The sequence below is a fragment of the Thunnus albacares genome, chromosome 1 (genome assembly GCF_914725855.1).
Source record: "Thunnus albacares chromosome 1, fThuAlb1.1, whole genome shotgun sequence".
Taxonomy (NCBI): domain Eukaryota; kingdom Metazoa; phylum Chordata; class Actinopteri; order Scombriformes; family Scombridae; genus Thunnus; species Thunnus albacares.
Genome location: NC_058106.1, coordinates 40893746 through 40920579, shown reverse-complemented (window position 1 = coordinate 40920579; position 26834 = coordinate 40893746). Strand labels below are relative to the sequence as shown.

Genomic DNA, 26834 nt, shown 5'->3' with positions numbered 1-26834 from the left:
ACCCTTCCTCCACTCTTCCACCACTCTTCCTCCACTCTTCCTCCACCCTTCCTCCACCCTTCCTCCACTCTTCCTCCACCCTTCCTCCACTCTTCCTCCACCCTTCCTCCACCCTTCCTCCACCCTTCCTCCACTCTTCCTCCACCCTTCCTCCACCCTTCCTCCACCCTTCCACCACTCTTCCTCCACTCTTCCTCCACTCTTCCTCCACCCTTCCTCCACCCTTCCTCCACTCTTCCACCACTCTTCCTCCACTCTTCCTCCACCCTTCCTCCACTCTTCCTCCACCCTTCCTCCACCCTCCCTCCACTCTTCCTCCACCCTTCCTCCACCCTTCCTCCACTCTTCCTCCACCCTTCCTCCACCCTTCCTCCACTCTTCCTCCACCCTTCCTCCACTCTTCCTCCACCTTGACCTCCACCCTTCCTCCACCCTTCCTCCACCTCTCCTCTGTGATGTTTCAGGAGTGATCCGTCATGTTGGAGACGCTCTGAAGGATCATTCGTCGAAGTCCAGAGGGAAAGTCTGCGCCATCGGCATCGCGCCGTGGGGGATCATCGAGAACAAAGATGACCTGATCGGGAGAGACGTAAGACAAACCCATTTATCGATCAGTAATTTGCCCCTCCCACCTCCGACTGAACCAATCACAGCTGTGCATTTCAGGTGACGCGGCCCTATCAGACCATGTCCAACCCGCTCAGCAAGCTGTCGGTCGTGAATAGCAGCCACTCCCACTTCATCCTGGCCGATAACGGGACGAGCGGGAAGTACGGCGCCGAGGTCCGCCTCCGCCGGCAGCTGGAGAAGCACATCGCTCTGCAGAAGATCAACACACGTGAGTCACGTGACCTGCTGAAACAGCCAATAACTGCTGCTCCTGCACACACACACAGCAGGGGGTTAGAGTTCACACTGTCCATGTGACCAGTCATGTGACCTGTGGGTTTCCCTTTGTCATCCTATGCCTGGAGCTGTGAGCAAGGCAGGGACCGCAAAGGGAGGCTCAGCCGTCACCTCTCACTTCCACCACAGAAGAAGAACCAGACCAGTCCTAAAGATGAGAAGAAGAGTCCTGCAGGGTTCTGGTTCACGAAGCAGGTTCAACGAACTCTGACGAACCTGAGTATTTTCACTCTGAGGTCAGCGTGAACATCAATGGAGCTCTATGAGTCACCATGGCAACCACTGACTGTACATTAATTTGGACGTCATCGCAGCTCCTTAAAAGTGAAGCCAAACATCTGGATCGCCCCCTGGTGGCTGCTGCAGTACAGGTCATAAGCCCCGCCCCCTCCATGTTAGCGGATGGGACAAACTAAAAGTCCACGTCAAATACACTTCCTCCAAAGACGGTTTCTGTCCTTTTGGGTCGTTTTTATCATGCTGGTGTTTGTCCAACTGCTCATTTTTCTGATCAGTTTTTAATTATTTGACGATATAAAAAGTGGGTCTGACATCATGGTTGACAGCTGTGACAGCTGCTCTCAAACCTGAGGGGGGCGTGTCCTGTGGGCCGCTCCACGGGACACCCAGTGGAGATCTCCATCTTTATATACAGTCACCATGGCAACAGGTAAATAAAAGGCAGAGCCTCCGTGTGAGATATTAACGCATGTGTATGCAGACGATGCACATTTATCTTTAAAAAGAGCCTGAGTCAGAGCGGGAAACGTGTCAATAAAGTTTTATTCAGTGTCGTCCATTGATTGATCGTTTATCAGACTCACGTTTGCTTAATGATGATAAAGTGGAATCTGTGTATCAGGCTGCAGCTGCATTACATTTAAATATATGTGTTCAGCTTTAATCTGAAACACAGGAAGCAGCAACTGAAGATGATCTAAACATAAATAGATCAAAGACACAGAGACGTGACTGCAGCTCACAGGCTGATCAATAATAATGTGTTTGATGATTTGCTTTGAGGTTAAAATTCAGCAGATTTTAAATGTTTATACATCAGTGATGCTGCTCACTCAGAAATATTAACATATAATCTACAATATTACAGGAACGATGTTCCATCAGTGGACCGATCAGAGATCATTATTCATTGATCCGACGTGTCTGAAGCTTCATACTGATTGTTTAAATTTAAACTGAGATTAAACATGATGTGTAATAAAGATCAGAGGTCAGCAGCTGCTCTAACAAACTGACAGAGTCTCAGAGTTATAACAGAAGGACATGAAGAGGTTTGATTCTGAGCTGAAGATCAATTCACACATTAAAGCAGCGACTTCAGAAAGTCCTGAATAACAAACTAACATCAACCAGGATCTGGACCAGGATCCAGAGTCTGACAGTAAACCTCCACTAACGACACGACTGAATGAACGAAGACACGAAACTCTGTAAGAAACAAAGAGAAACTAGCTTCATCATGGTTACCATGGTAACTGACCCAGAGGTTAAGTTACCATGGTAACTGACCCTGAGTTTAAGTTACCATGGTAACTGACCCAGAGGTTAAGTTACCATGGTAACTGACCCTGAGTTTAAGTTACCATGGTAACTCAGTTTTCATTAAAGCTGCTCTCTGAAACACGACTCTGTTCTGTTTCCGTCTTTATAAACAACATGAAGGAAGTTTCAGCAGCTGCAGATGCGTCTGTATGCAGATGATGCAGTTATTCATACGGTCAGATTTGCAGAATCATTCTGGTTATTTTCTATATTTTATCTTCGTGTCAACAAACCAACAGTGAGCTGATCTACTGACTCACGTTCACTGATGCACATTTTACACATTCAGCTTGAATGATTCATTTAAACTTGAGCTGTTTGTCTGAAGTTTCCATCACATTAGTTAAAGTTTCAGCCAGTTTGGGTCAAACAGCAGCAACAACATAACATCAGGTTACTGTGAGTCAGTGTTAAACACAACCAGCTTTAGCTGCAAACTGTCACAGATGTTTTGTTCCTTGTACAAAACGATGAGAACATAACGTTCAACCGTCGGGTTATTTACCCAAACCGAAGCTTGTTATAATCTCTTTTTAAACTTACATGTCACAGTTTGTTGTTGATCGTTAATAACTTGTAACAACAGTCAGCACCGAGATAACTGCTGCGTCTCCTGCTTCCGCTACGTTTCTGTTTGTACAATAAACGAGATTCCTGTCAGCTGTTTTGTGTTTACACTGGCGAGCAGTTTCCCCTGCTTCCAGGCTTTATGCTAAGCTAGGCTAACCGAGCCTCACATCTAAAACATCAGAGTCTGAGAACCTTTAAACTTGTTAAAATGACAATAAAACTCTGTGACTGGTCCCAGTTATCATCTGTCTGAAGTTCTGTTGGTGACAGAACTGAGGATTTACTAAAGGGCTCCTTACAGTTTTCTGAAGAAGAAGAAGAAAAGTTATTCCTGATATAAAATAAGTATTTGCTCATGTATGGTATGTTGACATAATGATGAGATCAACACATGAAACTGTGCGTTTGTAAGTATGTTTTTCTCCCTGCGTGTCAGGTCTGGGTCAGGGGGTCCCGGTGGTCTGCCTGATCCTGGAGGGGGGTCCCAACGTGATCTCCATCGTGTTGGAGAGTCTGAAGGAGGAGCCTCCGGTCCCCGTAGTGGTTTGTGACGGTAGCGGCCGAGCTTCTGACATCATTTCCTTCGCTCACAGATACTGCGAGGACGACGGGTGAGAATCAAAACGCTTGATCTTACTGGTCCGTTCACTTCCTGGAAGTTTCCTGACTGATTAGCAGGTTTATAACGGTTTGTTTTTAGGACATGTGACAGAGAGGAAGGGTGCAACAGAAAAAAATCACATTTCCTGAATATTACCAAACACCATAGAGCTAGTTTATCTGCATTTCAACAACAAGGCAATCTAATGAAATATAAAAGGCTTCAACACCAAGTGTAACAGAAACACAAGGTAATATAGAAAGAGTTAAATAGAAACTACAACAGAGACAACAGGACTGATAGAACAGGAGACGTTAGAGTGCAGTGGAAGATATTAATCAAAAGCCTCAAATTTACTTTAATAAAAGACAAACAGAAAATCTTTAAATCTAATTTATTAGGACATTTTACAAATTCATAACTACATATGAACCCAAATCTAATGAAGGTTCACTGACCCACTAAACAGCTGGATTCAATTCAATTCAATTCAATTTTATTCAATTTTATTTATAAAGCGCCAAATAACAACAGAAGTCGTCTCAGGTCTGTTTCCACAAAGAGCATCTAGACTGAACTCTTTAATCTACAGAGACCCAACAGTCCTCCATCAGCAGGAAAACCTTTAACAGAACCAGACTCTAGGTGGCGCCGTCTGCCTCGACCGGTTGGGTTGAGAGAGAGAGAAGAGGTTGGGGGGGGGGGGGGGGGGGGGGGGCAGAGATGCAGAACAGCAACAACAACAGTAGATAGATGAGCAGCAGCAACCACAGCAGGAACAGCTGGTGAAGGACGTCGGCACGGTGGAAGCAAAGTTAGTGACATGCATTGATGTTACATGAATGCATACAGATGGAGAGGAGGAGGAGGAGAGAGGAGCTCAGTGCATCATGGGAAGTCCCCCAGCAGTCTAGGCCTATAGCAGCATAACTAAGGGCTGATCCAAGGCGAGCCTGGTCGGCCCTAACTATAAGCTTTATCAAAAAGGAAAGTTTTAAGCCTACTCTTAAACATAGAGAGGGTGTCTGCACCCCGGACTGAATCCGGTAGATGATTCCACAGGAGAGGAGCCTGATAGCTGAAGGCTCTGCCTCCCATTCTACTTTTAAAGACTGTAGGAACCACCAGTAAGCTGCATACTGGGAGCGCAGTGTTCTAGTGGGATAATACGGTATTATGAGCTCTTCAAGATATGATGGTGCCTGACCATTAAGGGCTTTGTAAGTTAGGAGAAGGATTTTAAATTCTATTCTAGATTTTACAGGAAGCCAATGCAGCGAAGCTAAAATGGGAGAAATGTGGTCTCTTTTTCTAGTTTTAGTCAGAACACGTGCAACTGCATTCTGGACCAGCTGGAGAGTCTTTAGAGACTTGTTAGAGCAGCCTGATAATAAGGAATTGCAATAATCCAGCCTAGAAGTAACAAATGCGTGAACTAGTTTTTCTGCATCTTTTAGGGACAGGATGTGATTTTTGTGATATTACGTAAGTGAAAAAAGGCAGTCCTTGAAATTTGATTTATGTGGGAGTTAAAGGACATATCCTGATCAAAGAGTCTTTAGAGACTTGTTAGAGCAGCCTGGATCTGTGTTTCAGTTACCAACAGCTCTCTGAAGATGTTCATAACTTCAGTCTAACTGTGTGTCGTTGCTGGTCTTTAGACTTAGTTTAGTTAGTTTTTGCATTGAGGCTCATTTGCATTGAAAAGGGACAAATATTTGAATATGATGTAATTTACATAAATGCAAATATCAAAGCAGCACTGAGTCTCTGTTTGCTTTGAGTGCAGTTTAGGCTGCATGTCACACTGTGCAGGTTCAGTCGCTGTAAAAGCTGACGCCTCTGCACCCAAATATAACGAGTCGGCACTTTTTACCCTCTCTGTAAAATGTCCTAAAATTAACCATCAAATATCTGAAAATTACTCAGACAATCCGTATAAAATGAAAGGAACTGTAAGATAAAGCGTAACCAAAGCAAACATGAAACTTTTGCAGTAAAAACTTTGGAAAGGAAGCTGTGATTTTATAGTTCTGCACTCTGACCGCGTGCATCAGAGAGTCAGCTGACCGTCAGCTGACCGTCAGCTGACCGTCAGCTGTTGTCCCTGCAGGGTGGTGAGCGACAGCGTCAAAGATCAGCTGCTGGTCACCATCCAGAAAACCTTCAACTACAGCCGCAGCCAGGCGCTGCAGATCTTCCTCATGGTGATGGAGTGCATGAAGAAGAGAGCGCTGGTAGGTCACAACACGGGAAGATCACATGACACGAGCGTACGATCAGTCGCTGTCTGCGTTCACGAGGAGAGTTAAGAAGCATCAGGTTGATCTGCATCATCTGATCAGTCTGTGTCGTCTGCAGTACCAGTACTGCAGTAAAAGTACCAATACTGCAGTAAAAGTACCAGTACTGCAGTAAAAGTACCAGTACTGCAGTAAAAGTACATAAGTATGATGTAGTTTTCCTGCAGTAGAGGATGTGAACACTAACCCTGATAAAGTGTGAACAGCAACATCAGAGTTTAACATCGTTGTCATGGAAACCAGTGTCTTTTCTCTGATGTTTGCTGTTTGTGAAACTGGTTCCTGTTGGTTTCAGAGCGACGCCGACAGGAAACAACGACACGGTTTCATCCTGTAAACATCTCATGTGATGAAATGTTTCATCAGTTTATGTGGACGGAGATTAAAAAGGTTTTAGTGAATAAACAGAGACGAGGCTGTTAGTGAGTCAGCTGAACATTATGAATATTATTGTTATTATTATTTAAACGTCAACAATAATCATAATGATGTGGAGCTTTGACATCATCTGAACTCTGTTTGTTCTCCAACAATAAATCCAACTGTTCATTCATCCTTCATCTGTGTGTCGTCATCTTTCACCTCATCATCATCAGCCTCTCTGCATTCACCCAGTGTTCCCAGTGTTTCCAGTGTTTCCAGTTAAACCAGCAGTCAGGTGTCTGTAATCATTCCTCCTGTTCATACTGGATATATAAAGTCTGTCTGAAGCTTCTATTCAGCTTCATCAGTCTGAGTTAGTCATATCAGTGGATATCTGACACATTTACAGTCTTTGTGTTTCCCTGTTGAGCTGCAGGTGGAAGTTTAGTAACAAAAAGAGGAACGATGAAAGATATCTACTTGATTAGCTTCATATTAGCTTCAGATAAAGAATGTAGAGTAGTTAACATGCTAATGTTAGCTTTATTGCCAGCATAGTTATGCTAACATGCTAACGTTTAGAATGCATGTAGCATGTTAGCTTTTTGTTTTGTTTATTTATATTTTTTCATTACATTTTATCATGTCATTCTTAACATGCATAGAGTTTGCATGGAAACATGATGCTAACATTTAGCTTGCATGCTAATGTAAGGATAGCATGTTAGCATTATGTCATGTATAGACTGAGTTTAGCACTGCGTCATTTTGGAAAAAAGTTGAACTTGAACAACTTTTGCTGCAATGTGACACTAAACAGACTGTAACGTTGAAAGATATCTACTGGATTTGACTCGTCTGGACGCTGAAGCTTCATATTAGCTTCAGACTGTGGATCTTCTGATGGGTTGAGACATGAAGGAGAAGGAGGATGATGATGATTAACATATCAGACACAAATTACTGCACGTAACCGTGGTAACGCTCGTGTATCCTGTCCCATATAGACTCCTGCTGACTCTGTGACATTAACATAATGACGAGGTTTTAACTTTGACCTGCTTTTATAAAGGAGATTGTTGTGAGACCGGTGTCCTTCCACCATTTATTTAATCCCACAATCCACTGCTTCTTCCTGGGAGCAGCTGCACGGCCGTAAATCTGAATCACATCGTTCACTTAAAATGATTTGTTGTCAGATTAAAACGATCGGCCGGAGCTTCACATGTAAACTGAATGTTATAAATTACTGAGTCTCTCACAGTTTCAAGGTACTTTTTACTGCACTACATTATTTATTTATGTATTTGTACATATTTCTGTGTGTTTTTATTCCCACTTTCACATTTTCTATTGATCAGTGTCAAAACATCCACATTAAATTCTCTTTGATCCGTTATTATCGTTATATTTAAACTGAATAATAAGTTTGACAGACTAGTTCTTGTATGAGGAACATAATTAGAGGCTCTGAGTATCATTACATTATTATATATTATTATGTATATGGGTTGAGACAGAGATGGAGGGGGGCGGGGCTTACGTCTCCCAGAGTGACCCAGAATATATAAATATATATATATATATATATATATATATATATATATATATATAATATTCCACATCTTTTTGTTATTTTTGTGCAGCTGATTTCACATTTTTTGTACAAATTCAGTTCTGGGTTCAGTTTAACCTGAATTTAATAATCATTTCAGGCTGAAGTAAAGATAAAATCTTATAAACCTTCTTCAGATGAAACATGACGACAGACGAACAAACAGGAAGTTCAAAAAGCTTCACAGCCAATAAGAACAAATATAAACAGTTAACCAGAAATAAAATGAACAAGATACAATAAAAAATATATAAATATGTAAAAATGTACTTAAAATATCAAAGTAAATATCACAACAGTTTTATATTATTACAGTATATTACAGCCAAGAAATACATCAAAAATATTTTACTAAAGCTGTTAAATAAATGTAGTGAAGCGGAAGAATAAAGTAGCATCACATGGAAATACTCAAGTACAAATACCTCAAAACTGTACTGCAGTACTTTGATAGATATACATTTAATCAATCAATCAATTTTATTTAAAGTGAAGAATCCCAAAACACTTAATAATTACAGAAAATACACTTAATAATTACAGAAAATACACTTTATAATTATAGAAAATACACTTTATAATTATAGAAAACACACTTTATAATTATAGAAAATACACTTTATAATTATAGAAAATACCCTTAATAATTATAGAAAATACATTTTATAATTATAGAAAATACACTTAATAATTATAGAAAATACACTTAATAATTACAGAAAATACACTTTATAATTATAGAAAATACACTTAATAATTATAGAAAATACACTTAATAATTACAGAAAATACACTTTATAATTATAGAAAATACACTTTATAATTATAGAAAACACACTTTATAATTATAGAAAATACACTTTATAATTATAGAAAATACACTTTATAATTATAGAAAATACACTTTATAATTATAGAAAATACACTTAATAATTATAGAAAATACACTTTATAATTACAGAAAATACACTTTATAATTATAGAAAATACACTTAATAATTATAGAAAATACACTTAATAATTACAGAAAATACACTTTATAATTATAGAAAATACACTTTATAATTATAGAAAACACACTTTATAATTATAGAAAATACACTTTATAATTATAGAAAATACACTTTATAATTATAGAAAATACACTTTATAATTATAGAAAATACACTTAATAATTATAGAAAATACACTTTATAATTACAGAAAATACACTTTATAATTATAGAAAATACACTTAATAATTATAGAAAATACACTTAATAATTACAGAAAATACACTTTATAATTATAGAAAATACACTTTATAATTATAGAAAACACACTTTATAATTATAGAAAATACACTTTATAATTATAGAAAATACACTTTATAATTATAGAAAATACACTTTATAATTATAGAAAATACACTTAATAATTATAGAAAATACACTTTATAATTATAGAAAATACACTTTATAATTATAGAAAACACACTTTATAATTATAGAAAACACACTTAATAATTACAGAAAATACACTTTATAATTATAGAAAATACACTTTATAATTATAGAAAACACACTTTATAATTATAGAAAACACACTTAATAATTACAGAAAATACACTTTATAATTATAGAAAACACACTTTATAATTATAGAAAATACACTTTATAATTATAGAAAACACACTTTATAATTATAGAAAATACACTTTATAATGATAGAAAACACACTTAATAATTATAGAAAATACACTTAATAATTATAGAAAATACACTTTATAATTATAGAAAACACACTTTATAATTATAGAAAATACACTTAATAATTATAGAAAATACACTATAATTATAGAAAATACACTTTATAATTATAGAAAACACACTTAATAATTATAGAAAACACACTTAATAATTATAGAAAATACACTTTATAATTATAGAAAACACACTTAATAATTATAGAAAACACACTTAATAATTATAGAAAATACACTTTATAATTATAGAAAACACACTTTATAATTATAGAAAATACACTTAATAATTATAGAAAACACACTATAATTATAGAAAATACACTTTATAATTATAGAAAACACACTTAATAATTATAGAAAACACACTTAATAATTATAGAAAATACACTTTATAATTATAGAAAACACACTTAATAATTATAGAAAACACACTTAATAATTATAGAAAATACACTTTATAATTATAGAAAACACACTTAATAATTATAGAAAACACACTTAATAATTATAGAAAATACACTTTATAATTATAGAAAACACACTTAATAATTATAGAAAACACACTTAATAATTATAGAAAATACACTTTATAATTATAGAAAACACACTTTATAATTATAGAAAATACACTTTATAATTATAGAAAATACACTTTATAATTATAGAAAATACACTTAATAATTATAGAAAATACACTATAATTATAGAAAATACACTTTATAATTATAGAAAACACACTTAATAATTATAGAAAACACACTTAATAATTATAGAAAATACACTTTATAATTATAGAAAACACACTTAATAATTATAGAAAACACACTTAATAATTATAGAAAATACACTTTATAATTATAGAAAACACACTTTATAATTATAGAAAATACACTTAATAATTATAGAAAATACACTTTATAATTATAGAAAACACACTTAATAATTATAGAAAACACACTTAATAATTATAGAAAATACACTTTATAATTATAGAAAACACAATTAATAATTATAGAAAATACACTTTATAATTATAGAAAACACTTTATAATTATAGAAAACACACTTAATAATTATAGAAAACACACTTAATAATTACAGAAAATACACTTTATAATTATAGAAAACACAATAATTATAGAAAACACACCTTATAATTATAGAAAACACACCTTATAATTATAGAAAACACACTTTATAATTATAGAAAACAAAGGACAAACATTAAAACAAATCATGGGTGAGAGGACGGAGGAAGACTGTGATGAAGGTGGAGAGTCTATTTATATAGACAGGTATATCACAGGCAGGTGGAGCGAGTCCATGTAAGGCTTTATGAGTTAGAGGACGACGGTTTCATGGTCACATCTTCTAGTTGTGAACAAACTGTAGACGTCTAATAACACAACTACAACCATCCAGTCTGCACACGATGATAGAAGAGTTCAGACTTTATTACTAAGATGGAAACAAGCTGCTTTAGTCTCGATATGATCCCAGAACACCGTCAGCAGCTTTAACCTCGATATGATCCCAGAACACCGTCAGCAGCTTTAGTCTCGATATGATCCCAGAACACTGTCAGCTGCTTTAGTCTCGATATGATCCCAGAACACCGTCAGCTGCTTTAGTCTCGATATGATCCCAGAACACCGTCAGCTGCTTTAGTCTCGATATGATCCCAGAACACCGTCAGCTGCTTTTGTCTCGATATGATCCCAGAACGCCGTCAGCAGCTTTAACCTCGATATGATCCCAGAACGCCGTCAGCAGCTTTAACCTCGATATGATCCCAGAACGCCGTCAGCAGCTTTAGTCTCGATATCATCCCAGAACACCGTCAGCTGCTTTAACCTCGATATGATCCCAGAACGCCGTCAGCAGCTTTAACCTCGATATGATCCCAGAACACCGTCAGCAGCTTTAACCTCGATATGATCCCAGAACGCCGTCAGCAGCTTTAACCTCGATATGATCCCAGAACGCCGTCAGCAGCTTTAACCTCGATATGATCCCAGAACACCGTCAGCAGCTTTAGTCTCGATATGATCCCAGAACACCGTCAGCAGCTTTAACCTCGATATGATCCCAGAACGCCGTCATCAGCTTTAGTCTCGATATGATCCCAGAACGCCGTCAGCAGCTTTAGTCTCGATATGATCCCAGAACACCGTCAGCAGCTTTAACCTCGATATGATCCCAGAACACCGTCAGCAGCTTTAGTCTCGATATGATCCCAGAACGCCGTCAGCAGCTTTAGTCTCGATATGATCCCAGAACACCGTCAGCTGCTTTTGTCTCGATATGATCCCAGAACGCCGTCAGCAGCTTTAACCTCGATATGATCCCAGAACGCCGTCAGCAGCTTTAACCTCGATATGATCCCAGAACGCCGTCAGCAGCTTTAGTCTCGATATGATCCCAGAACACCGTCAGCTGCTTTAACCTCGATATGATCCCAGAACACCGTCAGCAGCTTTAACCTCGATATGATCCCAGAACGCCGTCAGCAGCTTTAACCTCGATATGATCCCAGAACGCCGTCAGCAGCTTTAACCTCGATATGATCCCAGAACGCCGTCAGCAGCTTTAACCTCGATATGATCCCAGAACACCGTCAGCAGCTTTAACCTCGATATGATCCCAGAACGCCGTCAGCAGCTTTAACCTCGATATGATCCCAGAACACCGTCAGCAGCTTTAACCTCGATATGATCCCAGAACGCCGTCAGCAGCTTTAACCTCGATATGATCCCAGAACGCCGTCAGCAGCTTTAACCTCGATATGATCCCAGAACGCCGTCAGCAGCTTTAGTCTCGATATGATCCCAGAACACCGTCAGCAGCTTTAACCTCGATATGATCCCAGAACACCGTCAGCTGCTTTAGTCTCGATATGATCCCAGAACGCCGTCATCAGCTTTAGTCTCGATATGATCCCAGAACACCGTCAGCAGCTTTAGTCTCGATATGATCCCAGAACACCGTCAGCAGCTTTAACCTCGATATGATCCCAGAACGCCGTCAGCAGCTTTAGTCTCGATATGATCCCAGAACGCCGTCAGCAGCTTTAGTCTCGATATGATCCCAGAACACCGTCAGCAGCTTTAGTCTCGATATGATCCCAGAACGCCGTCAGCAGCTTTAACCTCGATATGATCCCAGAACACCGTCAGCAGCTTTAGTCTCGATATGATCCCAGAACACCGTCAGCAGCTTTAGTCTCGATATGATCCCAGAACACCATCAGCAGCTTTAACCTCGATATGATCCCAGAACACCGTCAGCAGCTTTAACCTCGATATGATCCCAGAACACCGTCAGCAGCTTTAGTCTCGATATGATCCCAGAACACCGTCAGCAGCTTTAACCTCGATATGATCCCAGAACACCGTCAGCAGCTTTAACCTCGATATGATCCCAGAACACCGTCAGCAGCTTTAACCTCGATATGATCCCAGAACACCGTCAGCAGCTTTAACCTCGATATGATCCCAGAACACCGTCAGCAGCTTTAACCTCGATATGATCCCAGAACGCCGTCATCAGCTTTAGTCTCGATATGATCCCAGAACGCCGTCAGCAGCTTTAGTCTCGATATGATCCCAGAACACCGTCAGCAGCTTTAGTCTCGATATGATCCCAGAACGCCGTCAGCAGCTTTAACCTCGATATGATCCCAGAACACCGTCAGCAGCTTTAGTCTCGATATGATCCCAGAACACCGTCAGCAGCTTTAGTCTCGATATGATCCCAGAACACCATCAGCAGCTTTAACCTCGATATGATCCCAGAACACCGTCAGCAGCTTTAACCTCGATATGATCCCAGAACACCGTCAGCAGCTTTAGTCTCGATATGATCCCAGAACACTGTCAGCAGCTTTAACCTCGATATGATCCCAGAACACCGTCAGCAGCTTTAACCTCGATATGATCCCAGAACACCGTCAGCAGCTTTAACCTCGATATGATCCCAGAACACTGTCAGCAGCTTTAACCTCGATATGATCCCAGAACACCGTCAGCAGCTTTAACCTCGATATGATCCCAGAACGCCGTCAGCAGCTTTAACCTCGATATGATCCCAGAACACTGTCAGCAGCTTTAACCTCGATATGATCCCAGAACACCGTCAGCAGCTTTAGTCTTGATATGATCCCAGAACACCGTCAGCAGCTTTAGTCTTGATATGATCCCAGAACACCGTCAGCAGCTTTAGTCTCGATATGATCCCAGAACACCGTCAGCAGCTTTAGTCTCGATATGATCCCAGAACACCGTCAGCTGCTTTAACCTCGATATGATCCCAGAACACCGTCAGCAGCTTTAACCTCGATATGATCCCAGAACACCGTCAGCAGCTTTAACCTCGATATGATCCCAGAACACCGTCAGCAGCTTTAACCTCGATATGATCCCAGAACACCGTCAGCAGCTTTAACCTCGATATGATCCCAGAACGCCGTCAGCAGCTTTAACCTCGATATGATCCCAGAACACCGTCAGCAGCTTTAGTCTCGATATGATCCCAGAACACCGTCAGCAGCTTTAGTCTCGATATGATCCCAGAACACCGTCAGCAGCTTTAGTCTCGATATGATCCCAGAACGCCGTCAGCAGCTTTAGTCTCGATATGATCCCAGAACACCGTCAGCTGCTTTAACCTCGATATGATCCCAGAACGCCGTCAGCTGCTTTAACCTCGATATGATCCCAGAACGCCGTCAGCTGCTTTAACCTCGATATGATCCCAGAACACCGTCAGCTGCTTTAACCTCGATATGATCCCAGAACACCGTCAGCAGCTTTAACCTCGATATGATCCCAGAACGCCGTCAGCAGCTTTAGTCTCGATATGATCCCAGAACGCCGTCAGCAGCTTTAGTCTCGATATGATCCCAGAACACCGTCAGCAGCTTTAGTCTCGATATGATCCCAGAACACCGTCAGCAGCTTTAGTCTCGATATGATCCCAGAACACCGTCAGCAGCTTTAGTCTCGATATGATCCCAGAACACCGTCAGCAGCTTTAGTCTCGATATGATCCCAGAACACCGTCAGCAGCTTTAACCTCGATATGATCCCAGAACGCCGTCAGCAGCTTTAACCTCGATATGATCCCAGAACACCGTCAGCAGCTTTAGTCTCGATATGATCCCAGAACACCGTCAGCAGCTTTAGTCTCGATATGATCCCAGAACGCCGTCAGCAGCTTTAACCTCGATATGATCCCAGAACACCGTCAGCAGCTTTAGTCTCGATATGATCCCAGAACGCCGTCAGCAGCTTTAACCTCGATATGATCCCAGAACACCGTCAGCAGCTTTAACCTCGATATGATCCCAGAACACCGTCAGCAGCTTTAACCTCGATATGATCCCAGAACACCGTCAGCAGCTTTAGTCTCGATATGATCCCAGAACACCGTCAGCAGCTTTAGTCTCGATATGATCCCAGAACACCGTCAGCAGCTTTAACCTCGATATGATCCCAGAACGCCGTCAGCAGCTTTAACCTCGATATGATCCCAGAACGCCGTCAGCAGCTTTAACCTCGATATGATCCCAGAACGCCGTCAGCAGCTTTAACCTCGATATGATCCCAGAACACCGTCAGCAGCTTTAACCTCGATATGATCCCAGAACACCGTCAGCAGCTTTAACCTCGATATGATCCCAGAACACCGTCAGCAGCTTTAACCTCGATATGATCCCAGAACACCGTCAGCAGCTTTAACCTCGATATGATCCCAGAACGCCGTCAGCAGCTTTAGTCTCGATATGATCCCAGAACGCCGTCAGCAGCTTTAGTCTCGATATGATCCCAGAACACCGTCAGCAGCTTTAGTCTCGATATGATCCCAGAACACCGTCAGCAGCTTTAGTCTCGATATGATCCCAGAACGCCGTCAGCAGCTTTAGTCTCGATATGATCCCAGAACACCGTCAGCAGCTTTAGTCTCGATATGATCCCAGAACGCCGTCAGCAGCTTTAGTCTCGATATGATCCCAGAACGCCGTCAGCAGCTTTAGTCTCGATATGATCCCAGAACACCGTCAGCAGCTTTAGTCTCGATATGATCCCAGAACACCGTCAGCAGCTTTAGTCTCGATATGATCCCAGAACGCCGTCAGCAGCTTTAACCTCGATATGATCCCAGAACACCGTCAGCAGCTTTAACCTCGATATGATCCCAGAACGCCGTCAGCAGCTTTAACCTCGATATGATCCCAGAACGCCGTCAGCAGCTTTAGTCTCGATATGATCCCAGAACACCGTCAGCAGCTTTAACCTCGATATGATCCCAGAACACCGTCAGCAGCTTTAGTCTCGATATGATCCCAGAACGCCGTCAGCAGCTTTAACCTCGATATGATCCCAGAACGCCGTCAGCAGCTTTAACCTCGATATGATCCCAGAACACCGTCAGCAGCTTTAACCTCGATATGATCCCAGAACACCGTCAGCAGCTTTAACCTCGATATGATCCCAGAACGCCGTCAGCAGCTTTAACCTCGATATGATCCCAGAACACCGTCAGCAGCTTTAGTCTCGATATGATCCCAGAACACCGTCAGCAGCTTTAACCTCGATATGATCCCAGAACACCGTCAGCAGCTTTAACCTCGATATGATCCCAGAACACCGTCAGCAGCTTTAGTCTCGATATGATCCCAGAACGCCGTCAGCAGCTTTAACCTCGATATGATCCCAGAACACCGTCAGCAGCTTTAGTCTCGATATGATCCCAGAACACCGTCAGCAGCTTTAACCTCGATATGATCCCAGAACACCGTCAGCAGCTTTAGTCTCGATATGATCCCAGAACGCCGTCAGCAGCTTTAGTCTCGATATGATCCCAGAACACCGTCAGCAGCTTTAACCTCGATATGATCCCAGAACACCGTCAGCAGCTTTAACCTCGATATGATCCCAGAACGCCGTCAGCAGCTTTAGTCTCGATATGATCCCAGAACGCCGTCAGCAGCTTTAGTCTCGATATGATCCCAGAACGCCGTCAGCAGCTTTAGTCTCGATATGATCCCAGAACACCATCAGCAGCTTTAACCTCGATATGATCCCAGAACGCCGTCAGCAGCTTTAACCTCGATATGATCCCAGAACACCGTCAGCAGCTTTAGTCTCGATATGATCCCAGAACACCGTCAGCAGCTTTAACCTCGATATGATCCCAGAACACCGTCAGCAGCTTTAACCTCGATATGATCCCAGAACGCCGTCAGCAGCTTTAGTCTCGATATGATCCCAGAACACCGTCAGCAGCTTTAACCTCGATATGATCCCAGAACGCCGTCAGCAGCTTTAGTCTCGATATGATCCCAGAACGCCGTCAGCAGCTTTAGTCTCGATATGATCCCAGAACGCCGTCAGCAGCTTTAGTCTCGATATGATCCCAGAACACCGTCAGCAGCTTTAACCTCGATATGATCCCAGAACACCGTCAGCAGCTTTAACCTCGATATGATCCCAGAACACCGTCAGCAGCTTTAACCTCGATATGATCCCAGAACGCCGTCAGCAGCTTTAACCTCGATATGATCCCAGAACGCCGTCAGCAGCTTTAACCTCGATATGATCCCAGAACGCCGTCAGCAGCTTTAACCTCGATATGATCCCAGAACACCGTCAGCAGCTTTAACCTCGATATGATCCCAGAACGCCGTCAGCAGCTTTAACCTCGATATGATCCCAGAACGCCGTCAGCAGCTTTAACCTCGATATGATCCCAGAACACCGTCAGCAGCTTTAGTCTCGATATGATCCCAGAACACCGTCAGCAGCTTTAACCTCGATATGATCCCAGAACACCGTCAGCTGCTTTAGTCTCGATATGATCCCAGAACGCCGTCATCAGCTTTAGTCTCGATATGATCCCAGAACACCGTCAGCAGCTTTAGTCTCGATATGATCCCAGAACACCGTCAGCAGCTTTAACCTCGATATGATCCCAGAACGCCGTCATCAGCTTTAGTCTCGATATGATCCCAGAACGCCGTCAGCAGCTTTAGTCTCGATATGATCCCAGAACACCGTCAGCAGCTTTAGTCTCGATATGATCCCAGAACGCCGTCAGCAGCTTTAACCTCGATATGATCCCAGAACACCGTCAGCAGCTTTAGTCTCGATATGATCCCAGAACACCGTCAGCAGCTTTAGTCTCGATATGATCCCAGAACACCATCAGCAGCTTTAACCTCGATATGATCCCAGAACACCGTCAGCAGCTTTAACCTCGATATGATCCCAGAACACCGTCAGCAGCTTTAGTCTCGATATGATCCCAGAACACTGTCAGCAGCTTTAACCTCGATATGATCCCAGAACACCGTCAGCAGCTTTAACCTCGATATGATCCCAGAACACCGTCAGCAGCTTTAACCTCGATATGATCCCAGAACACCGTCAGCAGCTTTAACCTCGATATGATCCCAGAACACTGTCAGCAGCTTTAACCTCGATATGATCCCAGAACACCGTCAGCAGCTTTAACCTCGATATGATCCCAGAACGCCGTCAGCAGCTTTAACCTCGATATGATCCCAGAACACTGTCAGCAGCTTTAGTCTCGATATGATCCCAGAACACCGTCAGCAGCTTTAGTCTTGATATGATCCCAGAACACCGTCAGCAGCTTTAGTCTCGATATGATCCCAGAACACCGTCAGCAGCTTTAGTCTCGATATGATCCCAGAACACCGTCAGCAGCTTTAGTCTCGATATGATCCCAGAACACCGTCAGCAGCTTTAACCTCGATATGATCCCAGAACGCCGTCAGCAGCTTTAACCTCGATATGATCCCAGAACGCCGTCAGCAGCTTTAACCTCGATATGATCCCAGAACGCCGTCAGCAGCTTTAACCTCGATATGATCCCAGAACACCGTCAGCAGCTTTAACCTCGATATGATCCCAGAACACCGTCAGCAGCTTTAACCTCGATATGATCCCAGAACACCGTCAGCAGCTTTAACCTCGATATGATCCCAGAACACCGTCAGCAGCTTTAACCTCGATATGATCCCAGAACGCCGTCAGCAGCTTTAGTCTCGATATGATCCCAGAACGCCGTCAGCAGCTTTAGTCTCGATATGATCCCAGAACACCGTCAGCAGCTTTAGTCTCGATATGATCCCAGAACACCGTCAGCAGCTTTAGTCTCGATATGATCCCAGAACGCCGTCAGCAGCTTTAGTCTCGATATGATCCCAGAACACCGTCAGCAGCTTTAGTCTCGATATGATCCCAGAACACCGTCAGCAGCTTTAGTCTCGATATGATCCCAGAACGCCGTCAGCAGCTTTAGTCTCGATATGATCCCAGAACACCGTCAGCAGCTTTAGTCTCGATATGATCCCAGAACACCGTCAGCAGCTTTAGTCTCGATATGATCCCAGAACGCCGTCAGCAGCTTTAACCTCGATATGATCCCAGAACACCGTCAGCAGCTTTAACCTCGATATGATCCCAGAACGCCGTCAGCAGCTTTAACCTCGATATGATCCCAGAACGCCGTCAGCAGCTTTAGTCTCGATATGATCCCAGAACACCGTCAGCAGCTTTAACCTCGATATGATCCCAGAACACCGTCAGCAGCTTTAGTCTCGATATGATCCCAGAACGCCGTCAGCAGCTTTAACCTCGATATGATCCCAGAACGCCGTCAGCAGCTTTAACCTCGATATGATCCCAGAACACCGTCAGCAGCTTTAACCTCGATATGATCCCAGAACACCGTCAGCAGCTTTAACCTCGATATGATCCCAGAACGCCGTCAGCAGCTTTAACCTCGATATGATCCCAGAACACCGTCAGCAGCTTTAGTCTCGATATGATCCCAGAACACCGTCAGCAGCTTTAACCTCGATATGATCCCAGAACACCGTCAGCAGCTTTAACCTCGATATGATCCCAGAACACCGTCAGCAGCTTTAGTCTCGATATGATCCCAGAACGCCGTCAGCAGCTTTAACCTCGATATGATCCCAGAACACCGTCAGCAGCTTTAGTCTCGATATGATCCCAGAACACCGTCAGCAGCTTTAACCTCGATATGATCCCAGAACACCGTCAGCAGCTTTAGTCTCGATATGATCCCAGAACGCCGTCAGCAGCTTTAGTCTCGATATGATCCCAGAACACCGTCAGCAGCTTTAACCTCGATATGATCCCAGAACACCGTCAGCAGCTTTAACCTCGATATGATCCCAGAACGCCGTCAGCAGCTTTAGTCTCGATATGATCCCAGAACGCCGTCAGCAGCTTTAGTCTCGATATGATCCCAGAACGCCGTCAGCAGCTTTAGTCTCGATATGATCCCAGAACACCATCAGCAGCTTTAACCTCGATATGATCCCAGAACGCCGTCAGCAGCTTTAACCTCGATATGATCCCAGAACACCGTCAGCAGCTTTAGTCTCGATATGATCCCAGAACACCGTCAGCAGCTTTAACCTCGATATGATCCCAGAACACCGTCAGCAGCTTTAACCTCGATATGATCCCAGAACGCCGTCAGCAGCTTTAGTCTCGATATGATCCCAGAACACCGTCAGCAGCTTTAACCTCGATATGATCCCAGAACGCCGTCAGCAGCTTTAGTCTCGATATGATCCCAGAACGCCGTCAGCAGCTTTAGTCTCGATATGATCCCAGAACGCCGTCAGCAGCTTTAGTCTCGATATGATCCCAGAACACCGTCAGCAGCTTTAACCTCGATATGATCCCAGAACACCGTCAGCAGCTTTAACCTCGATATGATCCCAGAACACCGTCAGCAGCTTTAACCTCGATATGATCCCAGAACACCGTCAGCAGCTTTAGTCTCGATATGATCCCAGAACGCCGTCAGCAGCTTTAACCTCGATATGATCCCAGAACGCCGTCAGCAGCTTTAACCTCGATATGATCCCAGAACACCGTCAGCAGCTTTAACCTCGATATGATCCCAGAACACCGTCAGCAGCTTTAACCTCGATATGATCCCAGAACGCCGTCAGCAGCTTTAACCTCGATATGATCCCAGAACACCGTCAGCAGCTTTAGTCTCGATATGATCCCAGAACACCGTCAGCAGCTTTAACCTCGATATGATCCCAGAACACCGTCAGCAGCTTTAACCTCGATATGATCCCAGAACACCGTCAGCAGCTTTAGTCTCGATATGATCCCAGAACGCCGTCAGCAGCTTTAACCTCGATATGATCCCAGAACACCGTCAGCAGCTTTAGTCTCGATATGATCCCAGAACACCGTCAGCAGCTTTAACCTCGATATGATCCCAGAACACCGTCAGCAGCTTTAGTCTCGATATGATCCCAGAACGCCGTCAGCAGCTTTAGTCTCGATATGATCCCAGAACACCGTCAGCAGCTTTAACCTCGATATGATCCCAGAACACCGTCAGCAGCTTTAACCTCGATATGATCCCAGAACACCGTCAGCAGCTTTAGTCTCGATATGATCCCAGAACGCCGTCAGCAGCTTTAGTCTCGATATGATCCCAGAACGCCGTCAGCAGCTTTAGTCTCGATATGATCCCAGAACACCATCAGCAGCTTTAACCTCGATATGATCCCAGAACGCCGTCAGCAGCTTTAACCTCGATATGATCCCAGAACACCGTCAGCAGCTTTAGTCTCGATATGATCCCAGAACACCGTCAGCAGCTTTAACCTCGATATGATCCCAGAACACCGTCAGCAGCTTTAACCTCGATATGATCCCAGAACGCCGTCAGCAGCTTTAGTCTCGATATGATCCCAGAACACCGTCAGCAGCTTTAACCTCGATATGATCCCAGAACGCCGTCAGCAGCTTTAGTCTCGATATGATCCCAGAACGCCGTCAGCAGCTTTAGTCTCGATATGATCCCAGAACGCCGTCAGCAGCTTTAGTCTCGATATGATCCCAGAACACCGTCAGCAGCTTTAACCTCGATATGATCCCAGAACACCGTCAGCAGCTTTAACCTCGATATGATCCCAGAACACCGTCAGCAGCTTTAACCTCAATATGATCCCAGAACACCGTCAGCAGCTTTAACCTCGATATGATCCCAGAACACCGTCAGCAGCTTTAGTCTCGATATGATCCCAGAACGCCGTCAGCAGCCTCTCAGGTTCTTCTGCTGTGTCTCTACATGATGACGACGTTTCATGTGTCGTTGCAGATCACAGTGTTCAGGATGGGCTCGGAGGGGCAGCAGGACATCGAGATGTCCATCCTCACAGCTCTGCTCAAAGGTAACAGAGTCACATCGTCCGGTTTCCACCAGTCAAACATTCTGGTTTCCAGTGTTCCCACAGCTGAAGTTTCTATGTGCAGGTACGAACGCGTCGGCGTCGGATCAGCTGAGTTTGGCTCTGGCCTGGAACAGAGTGGACATCGCTCGCAGTCAGATCTTTGTGTACGGACTCCACTGGCCCGTGAGTGTTATTGATCCATCTGTCTATAATCTATTCATTGATCTGTCTGTCTCTGATTGATAACATCGTCTCCTCCAACTTTAAAGTCCTGACCAACACACAGTCCTGCTGCCAGTTACACTCAGATGTGGATTCATCCACCACTGAAAATAGTCCCTCACAAATACACAATAATCCTCCTGTTTGTTAGTTAGACAGTACTGTCAGCAGCTGTTTTAGGGAAACTGAACCTTTTCTCAACATGAAACTTTATATATATGAAGTGTTTTTAGAGATTCATCAACCTTTTTATCTAATATTGATCCGACATACTGAAGATTCAAGAGCTTTTATTGTCACATGTGCAGCAACACTGGAAGCTTCCAGTTCGAGTTTATAATAAAATATAATAAAACCTGCTGGCAGCTTCAGTTTAAAGACTCAAATATATATTAATGATATTTGTTTTTTAATCGACATCTTCAGCTCTGACTTATTGATCTGTGTGTGTGATCAATAACTGTGTCTGCAGCCTGTCAGCAGTTTAACCACCGACCGTCCCAGAAGCCCAGCGGCTGCCCAGCGATCAGCAGCAGGAGGAGGAGGAGGAGGAGGAGGAGGAGGAGGTAAAGGTAAAGCCAGGGGGAAGAAAGGAAAAGGAGGCAAAACCAAACCTGAACCTCCTGAAGAGACCGACCCGAGAAAACTGGAGCTGCTCAACTGGGTGAGAAACATCAGCTACAGCTTATTGTTGCTGATTTCAGTCACAGAGGAGAATATCTGAACTTATCGCTAACCAAACATCTGGGTCTTCATCAACTTCATCATCTTCATCATCAAGTTTTGGGCTGAATCATTTCTCCACAAAAAACTGAAGCTTATAACCTGAATTAAAGTCTCTTAACTTTTCAGCTGCAGGTGTGAAAAGAGGTTAAAAACATTAAAGCCAGACGCTGATCGGATCTGCTGGATCACATGACTGCTAGCTAACCTGAAACTGAACCTTTAGCTCCCGAAAATAACAAATGTATTTACCACTCAGGCTAAACTGTTAGCTTAGCTTTGAAGCTATTCAAACTGAATTATAGCTAACCTCAACATTTAATAATAATAATAACAATAATAATAATAATAATAATAATAATAATGATAATATAGAATGTTTTTAGGACGTTTCATACAAAAAGATACAATGTGCTTATAAAGGATGAAGAATAAACAGAATATAATAATTAAAAAATAGAAAAGATTTTTTAAATAAAAGAGATTTAAAAATGTTTAAATTATCAGTAAATGAGTAATAAGTTAAAACAATAAGACAGCGATAATAAGTTAAAACAGAACCAGGAGCTAACCTCAACCAAACTTTAGTTGCTAAACCGTTAGCTAAACATAGCTAACTATGTCTCTGCTAAACTGCACCGTTAGCTAACTTTAACCCAACTCAGCTGCTAAAGTTAACCGTTAGCTAAACATAGCTAACTGTGTCTCTGCTAAACTGCACCGTTAGCTAACTTTAACCCAACTCAGCTGCTAAAGTTAACCGTTAGCTAAACATAGCTAAATATGTCTCTGCTAAACTGCACCGTTAGCTAACTTTAACCCAACTCAGCTGCTAAAGTTAACCGTTAGCTAAACATAGCTAACTGTGTCTCTGCTAAACTGCACCGTTAGCTAAATTTAACCCAACTCAGCTGCTAAAGTTAACTGTTAGCTAATGAAAGCTTTTAGCTGAAGGTTTCGCTAACAAGGGGAAATCAACAGAACTGCTAAACTCAACTAACAGTTAAACTGAACTGAAACTGTTTATTTAATAAAACAAATTTAAAAATATCAGTAAATAAATCATGAGAAATACTTGGATGTAGTTCAAATATAATTAAAGTTTAAACAGAACCAGGAGCTAACCTCAACCAAACTACTTTAGTTGCTAAACCGTTAGCTAAACATAGCTAACTATGTCTCTGCTAAACTGCACCGTTAGCTAACCTCAACCAAAATGCTATCTGATCTCAACCAAACAGTTTTTGGGGACTTTTTGTTAATTTGTTTACTGGGCAGCATTTTGCTTTATATTTCAGATGTTAAACATATTTTTATAATGTTTATAACGTTCATAGGATGAGAAAGATCTGGAAGGGTTTGGGGTTGGGGGGTCCTCAACCACCACCTCACCTGACTTTGGATTAAGTCAAGAAACAGCAACCTGCACTAGTCTAGATCAGTTCGATATATGATCAGGTGGATCAGAACAGGATTATCTCATATTTAAAATGTTTTACTGCTCCAGCTGAGAAACAGCTTCAGTGAACCTGGTCTGAGCTCAGAGCTGCACTGATCTGAGCCGGTCTGGTGAAGCAGGGTCTCTTGTTGGTGATGAGATTTAAGAGATTGATTTTAGATCAATTAGAACATGTTGGCAACTCTGTAAAATGTAAAATTATGTTATATTTCTAGATTTCAGCATTAAGGTACATACATTCACACTAACCTAAACACCTTTTACTGGGTTCCTTCCTCCAGTTCTTGGTGCCTTTTTTCTTTAGTGGTTAAAAAAGGTTCAATTTAGCACCAAATCTGTGTAACAAATGGTATCAACGTAAATATAAGTGAGCATGTGAATGTTTCATAATGTTCGGAGTCTTTAAACACTCTAAAAAAAAAGGTTTATCACAGATTAATGACGAGAAAAACTGGACGCAGTTCTGAGCAGCAACTCAAGTTAATCTTTCAGATGATGCATCAATCAATCAATCAATCAATCAATCAATCAATCAATCAATCAGTCATCACTTCTATGTGTCAGATACTGTTGACCTGCTGTCCCCCCCCCACCCCTCCCACCCCCCTAAAGAAGACAAACATGGGTCTCTGGTGGGTCTGTAAGGCCTCAGTTGATATTCTGGTTCATTGAGGATCTCAGCTTCCAAAAGTTTATTATTATTATTCCTTTCATAGACAAATACTGTTTGCTCATCATAGTATAGGCAGGTATAGTATAGTATAGTATAGTATAGTATAGTATAGTATAGGTGTAGTATAGTATAGTATAGTAATAGTATAGTATAGTATAGTATAGTATAGGTGTAGTATAGTATAGTATAGTAATAGTATAGTATAGTATAGTATAGTAATAATATAGGTGTAGTATAGTATAGTAATAGTATAGTATAGTATAGTATAGTAATAGTATAGTATAGTATAGTATAGTATAGTATAGTATAGTAATAATATAGGTGTAGTATAGTATAGTATAGTATAGTGTAGTAATAATATAGGTGTAGTATAGTATAGTAATAGTATAGTATAGTAATAGTATAGTATAGTATAGTATAGTAATAATATAGGTGTAGTATAGTATAGTAATAGTATAGTATAGTATAGTATAGTAATAATATAGGTGTAGTATAGTATAGTATAGTAATAGTATAGTATAGTATAGTATAGTGTAGTAATAATATAGGTGTAGTATAGTATAGTAATAGTATAGTATAGTATAGTATAGTATAGTAATAATATAGGTGTAGTATAGTATAGTATAGTAATAGTATAGTATAGTATAGTATAGTGTAGTAATAATATAGGTGTAGTATAGTATAGTATAGTATAGTAATAGTATAGTATAGTATAGTATAGTAATAGTATAGTATAGTATAGTAATAGTATAGTATAGTATAGTATAGTAATAGTATAGCATAGTATAGTATAGTAATAGTATAGTAATAGTATAGTATAGTATAGTATAGTGTAGTAATAGTATAGTATAGTATAGTATAGTATAGTATAGTATAGTATAGTAATAGTATAGTATAGTATAGTATAGTAATAGTATAGTATAGTATAGTATAGTATAGTATAGTATAGTAATAGTATAGTATAGTATAGTATAGTAATAGTATAGTATAGTATAGTATAGTATAGTATAGTAATAGTATAGTATAGTATAGTATAGTATAGTAATAGTATAGTATAGTATAGTATAGTATAGTAATAGTATAGTATAGTATAGTATAGTAATAGTATAGTATAGTATAGTATAGTATAGTATAGTAATAGTATAGTATAGTATAGTATAGTATAGTAATAGTATAGTATAGTATAGTATAGTATAGTATAGTAATAGTATAGTATAGTAATAGTATAGTATAGTATAGTAATAGTATAGTATAGTATAGTATAGTAATAGTATAGTATAGTATAGTATAGTATAGTATAGTAATAGTATAGTATAGTAATAGTATAGTATAGTATAGTAATAGTATAGTATAGTAATAGTATAGTATAGTATAGTATAGTAATAGTATAGTATAGTATAGTATAGTATAGTATAGTAATAGTATAGTATAGTATAGTATAGTATAGTAATAGTATAGTATAGTATAGTATAGTATAGTATAGTATAGTAATAGTATAGTATAGTATAGTATAGTATAGTATAGTAATAGTATAGTATAGTATAGTATAGTAATAGTATAGTATAGTATAGTATAGTAATAGTATAGTATAGTATAGTATAGTATAGTATAGTATAGTATAGTAATAGTATAGTATAGTATAGTATAGTATAGTAATAGTATAGTATAGTATAGTATAGTATAGTATAGTATAGTAATAGTATAGTATAGTAATAGTATAGTATAGTATAGTAATAGTATAGTATAGTATAGTATAGTAATAGTATAGTATAGTATAGTATAGTATAGTATAGTAATAGTATAGTATAGTAATAGTATAGTATAGTA

At 40.8% G+C, this 26834-nt stretch overlaps 1 protein-coding gene across 2 annotated transcripts in view; it reads left to right on the top strand.

Moving 5' to 3' along the window:
- The window catches only part of LOC122986161 (transient receptor potential cation channel subfamily M member 1-like), a 73833-nt gene that overhangs the window by 18546 nt on the left and 28453 nt on the right, over positions 1-26834 (top strand). The window contains exons 5-11 of one of the 2 annotated variants that reach the window (XM_044357289.1): positions 465-589; positions 667-838; positions 3476-3650; positions 5754-5877; positions 21858-21930; positions 22013-22113; positions 22625-22816. In XM_044357289.1, coding sequence (XP_044213224.1) covers positions 465-589; positions 667-838; positions 3476-3650; positions 5754-5877; positions 21858-21930; positions 22013-22113; positions 22625-22816 — 962 coding nt within the window. Of the gene's footprint in view, positions 1-464; positions 590-666; positions 839-3475; positions 3651-5753; positions 5878-6238; positions 6579-21857; positions 21931-22012; positions 22114-22624; positions 22817-26834 lie in introns of those variants that run through there. The other variant, XM_044357297.1, reaches the window with a different exon arrangement.